The sequence below is a fragment of the Alosa pseudoharengus genome, unplaced genomic scaffold, assembly GCF_046254945.1.
Source record: "Alosa pseudoharengus isolate Yale_2024_CS ecotype anadromous, Long Island Sound unplaced genomic scaffold, YU_APseudo_1.1 YU_APseudo_1.1_scf_9, whole genome shotgun sequence".
Lineage (NCBI taxonomy): Eukaryota > Metazoa > Chordata > Actinopteri > Clupeiformes > Clupeidae > Alosa > Alosa pseudoharengus.
Window position 1 is genome coordinate 26,581,862 of NW_027468881.1, and position 6,000 is coordinate 26,587,861.

Below are 6,000 nucleotides of genomic sequence, written 5' to 3' on the forward strand. Positions count from 1 at the left end.
CCCCCTTCCCCTTAGTTTTGCGCATGCACGTGAGACGAAGGGCTATCTCAATTCTCATTTCGATCGAGGGGTAGGGATAAGGGCAAGGGGTAGATACCCCTTAAAACCAAGCAAGATCGGGAAATACCCAATACCCAATATACCGCTCACATCGGAAAAACAAGCACACCGAGAGATTCATTGACATGAAATGTTGGCATTAATAAGGATTATAAAATTAAAATGGTAATTGTCCTTGTCTGATATAGTCTACCCTGCGAATTGGCAGCATACCATGTCAAAAATGTAAAGTCCAACAGCAGCTAAATTCGCTGAAATTTTTTACCGCTCGTCTGATATTAATGCTGCATAGGCCTACTTGCTGCCGACTCCTCGCATAGGCTATTACAGGTAGCGATTGCTTCTGATGTCAAGTAACGACCAACCAAGGAGTTGTGAGATGTTTACATAGCAAACTGCATGTTTATTTTGTCCCCCATCCCTGTTTCATTCACCCGGACCAGGAGGTAGGCTGCGAATGAACATAGGCACGTTCTGCTGTTGTTGACATAATTCCTGAACGGTTTTATTCCGAGCTGAAAAAGCAATGATAGCCTATTTGACAGGAGACAGGTTGCTAGTGACAAAATATTAGCTTTCAGTGTGGTACGATCTCTGTAAATTACGTTAATTCAAGTGTTTCAATCATCCCGCTCTCCCTTATGGTTGGCTAGTGGTATCTCATTTCCATGGGGAATATTCTTCACCCCTATGTCTTGCCACTTGGTTTCGAGGGACAAGGGCTAGGGGTAAGATGAAGGGATAGGGGAAGGGGTAAAACAGAGAATTGAGATTGGCCCTAAGCCTCTGTTTTTACTGATGCACAAGGAGCTGAACACACATACAACTATGTGTTTGTGTGTGTGTGTATGTGTATGGGGGGGGGGGGGGGGGTGTTATGTGTTTGTTTGCACTTCTATAAGTTTATAAGTGTTTCCGTTTGCATTTGATCTTGTGTGGGTGTGCTTGTGAGCGCGCTTTTGTGGTGCTGATTTATAGAAGCCAACAGCAGACGCCCAGGAAGGTGTTTGTGAGTCTGTGCACGTCCCACACGGTGTTTGTTTTGTTTCTCAGGCCTTTGAAATCTGCCTGGCGGTGGGCGGAGGACGAGGCAGCACCAAGAAGATCACGTTCACCAACCCGTACCCCAACACGCGCACCTTCCACCTGCTCTCTGACCGCACCGACCTGCTGCAGTTTAAAGAGGACACCTTTCAGGTGAGCCCGAAAGGTCATGACCTCTCCCGCTGTCTGCCCCACCCACACCAGCTGCCTCCTATAGACTCCCACCAGACCTGTAGTAGTGAAGTATAGGGTTATAGAAGTGTGAGTGTGTGTTATGGAGATGAATGTGTGTTATAAAGGTGTGTGCATGGGTAGGTGTGTTATAGAGGCTCGTGGAGCTGGGCAGTAGGTTGCAGCGTAAAATTATGTGTGTGTATGTGTGTGTGTGTGTGTTGTGTCTGAGAAAGAGACAGATAGTGTGTGTGTTATAGAGGCTCGCGGGGGTAGGTTGCAGTATAAAATATGTGTGTGTGTGTTGTGTCTGAGAAAGAGACAGAGTGTGTGTGTTATAGAGGCTCGCGGGGGTAGGTTGCAGTATAAAATGTGTGTGTGTGTTCTGAGAAAGCGATAGGTTTCAGTGTAAGGTGTAAGTGTGTCGTGGGGCTGAGCAGTAGGTTCCGGTTGAAGGTGTGTGTTGGTATTTGAGAGGACATTGGACTGAGAGGCCGTTTGCTTCTCACTGGATTGCCTATAATGGCTACCTGAAATCTACGAGTCAATGTAGTGGATTTATTCAGTAATCTCCTGAAAAGCCCAGATGTATTGATTTTGCCAGAGTTATTTTTTGTGTTGCTCCAGCTGCTTTATGATGACATGGGGGCTGCTGGTGGGGAAAGCAACCCTATTCACATCTCTGACAGCCAGGCTCATAAATCCCACAGGAGCAGCCGTATAATTGAACCAAAGGCAACCGGAGAAGTGAAATTAGCCCCCTCTCCTCTCCTCTCCTCTCCTCTCCTCAACTCTCCCCTCTTCTCCTCTCCTCTCTTCTCTTCTCCTCTTCTCCCCTCTCCTCTCCTCTCCTCTCTTCTCTTCTCCTCTTCTCCTCTTCTCTCCTCTCCTCTCCTCTACTCAACTCTCCTCCTGAGGCAGGGGGCTGCTTTGTGTGGGACTCTGGTGACTATAGGCACTCTACAGCAGCTGGCTTAGCCCTCTTTGCCAAATCTGGCAGGGGTAATTCTCACCTTAACTGCCCCATCCAGAGGTCAACTGCACTGCACAACATCAATTGAGGGTCAGTGGGGGGGGTTGGAGGTTGGGAGACAGGGGTAGAGATGAGGGAGAGGGGTGAAAATGAAGGAAGGGTGGAGGTAAATCATGTGGTGTCTCGTGCAGGTTGACGGAGGTCAGACGTACTCCATTGGCCTGCGTTTCGCCCCAAGCCAAAGCCCCGGCCAAGAAGAGATTCTCATCTACGTCAACAACCAGGAGGAGCTCAATGAGGAGACCTTCTGCGTCAAGGTCATCTACAGATGATCTGTGTAGGGAGACCTGCTGTGTCAAGGTCATCTGCAGATGACCTTTGAAGGAGCACTATCATGAGGCACTTTATCAGGGCTCTTTAATGATGACCCCAGCCAGATATAACAAAGGAACTCAGCTTCATGCAATAGATGTTGTTTATGTTTTTCTAATTATGTCTAAATGCTGAATGTATCTGCTTTTAAGACCCAATAAAGGCTTTAGACAAACTGAAGAAGAGAGAGTGGTTATGTGTCCCGTGACAATTCTTTATGAGGATGGCGTTAGTAACCCAGTGGTCCTGTAATTTCAGCTGGATAAGTAACGGCATTGGTGATTGGGGGCGCATCACATCTTGACAGGGAATGCCGTCATTCTGATGTCTTCCAGCCAGGTCCGAGATCCACACCAAGTACCTTTTAAGCAGGGTCTGAGACCCAGTACCTTTTAAAGGCATTCTATGTAAGCTGTTTACTTAATATAACAGCTTCAACGTCATTTTTATGGTAAATTAACTTAATAGTGAGAAATGAGCACACCTTTGTGATAAACCTATCATATGGCATGCTCTCATGGTTAAACCAATGATAGGGCAAGCCGTCATGTTGGACCAATCCTATGGCACGCCCTGATGTTGGACCAATCCTATGGCACGCCCTCGTGTTGAACCAATCATATGACACACACCCTTATTACTCCAAACCCATTACATGGCACATCCTCACGTTAAACCTATCTTATTACACAGTTCTTCAGAGTGCTGCAGGAAGTTCCATTCACATGAATGGGCCTTCCCAACGTTCAGAGGTCTGTTAAATCTACATAATGATTGCTGCAAAGTATATAATGACTGCTGTCAATAGCAACATTGTTTTGTGCTTCTGATTAATGTCTTTCTTATCATTCCGCAAGTAGTCTGTTCACTTTTTGCAGTGGAATTTCATTGAAAGTAATTAAATTCAGCAAGTAAGCCGTTGCCACGCAACACCTTAAACTGTCAAGTCCTTTTTCTGTGAAAAACTATTTGTTTTCTCAGCGGAAGCCACAAAACGGTAGCAAAATAATTGTTGACCCATTGTGTGAAGTTTCTTTTCTCGTTTTGGCAAGTAGCCGTATAATAAGCAGGGTAATGTATTGTTATCGGATATATACGCGCGTCGGGGTCCTGTTCGCCCATCGGTACTTATTTTTTCCGATAATGACTGGCCAACAATAAATTATATCTTATGTATGACACGCCCACTTATTAATCCAAACCTATCATATGGCACGCCCTCATGTTAGACCTATCATATGGCACGCCCTCATGTTAAACCTATCATATGGCAGGCCCTCATGTTAAACCTATCATATGGCACGCTCTCATGTTAGACCTACTGTATCATATGGCACGCCATGGTAATGTGCTGCTTTTACTGTACTCTTGTTCACAGATGCACCTCATCAGATGCTGAAATGTTGGAGCTCCTCATACTCTAGCTCCTCATTCTTCCTTTCCAAATTTGTTTATCCTCCTAGCATGAGGATTCAAAAGCAAAAATATTTTTGAGAATTTTGTATCAGTTTGTTTAACTGTATTTGTGGGTCTGTGTGTGTTTTTCTTGTGTGTGTGTGTGTGTGTGTGTGCGTGCTGCACAGTGGTAATTGCTTGTATCTTAATGATGGTTGGTACCCAGCGAAGAACCAGTGGCTTCACATAGACCTCATTACCATCCACAGGCTCTCAAGCCCACCCCCCCCCCCCCCACCCCACCCCCCCGCCTGCCATCTGAGCAGCCTGTCAACAACCCAGCTCTTACATAACGCCCAGTTACACAAGCCACCTCATTAGCATGTTGTGAACTAAAGCCGTTTGGTTTTTGGGTGGCAGGGTAAAAAAAGGGGGGGGGGGGGCAGGACACGTATAGGGCTATGACTGTGTCATTTTTGCTGTAGTAAAGATTTGCAAAAATACTTAAACTGCATACTAGTCACAGCTATTATTTGCATCCCGATTCTCTGGACCTTTTTATACAGTTCCCCTCAAATCTCTGGAGTGCCTGAGGGATTTCCAGTGCAGAGCCCGTCTTAAGCTCATTCTTAATGCCTCCTTAAGACCTTCCGCTGCCTTCAATTGCCATTTCAGAAGGTTTTTCTTCCCCCTCTGAAATAGAGCAGCCGCAGAAAATCCCAAGCTAGGGGAGAGAAAGAGAAGAGCGAAGAGAGAAAAGGAGAGTGGGAGGGCAAAAGAGAAATGTGAAAAAGAGAAAGAGAGTAGGGGAAGAGAGGAGGGAGAGAGAGATTGAGTAGAAATGTGAAGAGAGAGGGGGAGAGGGAGAGAGAAAGGGAGTGAGAGGATAAGAGAGGGAGATGATCAGAGTGAGAGAAAAGCATCGTCCAAATCTACTAGATGAGATGAAGGGTGGAGGACACTGGGTTGGGGTTAGGGGTCACTGATTGACTAAGAGTCAGATGCTGAACTCTTAAAGCAACACACACACTACTACTACCTGACAGCACACACACACTAACTTACAGCAGCACACATACAACACACTACCTAACAGCACACACACACACTACCTGACGACACACACACACACACACCACACACTACCTAACCAGACAGACATGCACACAGACTAACTTACAGCAGCACACATACACTCATACACACTAACCTACCATAGTACACCGTACCTAACAGCACACACACACACTGACTTACAGCAGCAGCAGCACATGCACACACACTAGCTAACTGCTTCACTCTGACACTCTCTTAATCACTGTCTCTCATGCTTACTGACTCCCCCACTCCCTCTTTCCCCCCACTCCCTCTCTCTTCCCTCTCTTCCTAACTCCCTCTCTCTTCCCTACCTCTCTTTCCCCCCACTTCCTCTCTCTTCCCTCTCTCCCTCACTCCCTCTCTCTTTCCCCTCTCCCTCTCTTCCTCCCACTTCCTCTCTCTAACCTCACTCCCTTGCATTCTCTCTGTCTCACTCATTGTTCTCAGTCATTCTTACATGGTGCCATGTGTTCTCCTCCCTCTACCTGTTCAGGGCCTCTGTAAATAAAACAGTGCCAGCGTTGTCCTTCCTCTCTCTGATGCATTGGTAGCTTGTCCTCCTTCTGTTGTGTTTCTTTCCTCTTCTGCAGTGAGAGGAGAAGCTGGGAGCTCATCTCATTCACTTACTAAGATAAACATATGGCTGTGTGTGTGTGTGTGAGTGTGTGTGTGTGTGTGTGTGCGTGCGTGTATGTGTGTGTGTGCGTGTGTGCTTTGTGCCCATTTGGAAAGAGATTTACATGAGATCTAAGCAGAGTCACTGCTGCCTGGGCAGACGATGGCAATCCTACACAGAGCTGGACTACATACTGGACTACATACAGTACACACACACACACACACACACACACACATAATCCCACTGATCATGCTGCTTGTGTTTTTGT

General features: G+C 46.5%; 1 protein-coding gene across 1 annotated transcript in view; it reads left to right on the forward strand.

Annotated features, from left to right (window-relative positions):
* The window catches only part of nphp4 (nephronophthisis 4), a 94,656-nt gene extending 91,888 nt beyond the window's left edge, over positions 1-2,768 (forward strand). The window contains exons 29-30 of the mRNA XM_076276499.1: positions 1,114-1,257; positions 2,440-2,768. Of these exons, the coding sequence (XP_076132614.1) occupies positions 1,114-1,257; positions 2,440-2,580 (285 nt within the window). The 3' untranslated portion in view covers positions 2,581-2,768. The remainder of the gene's footprint in view (positions 1-1,113; positions 1,258-2,439) is intronic.
* Positions 2,769-6,000: the final 3,232 nt, after the last annotated feature.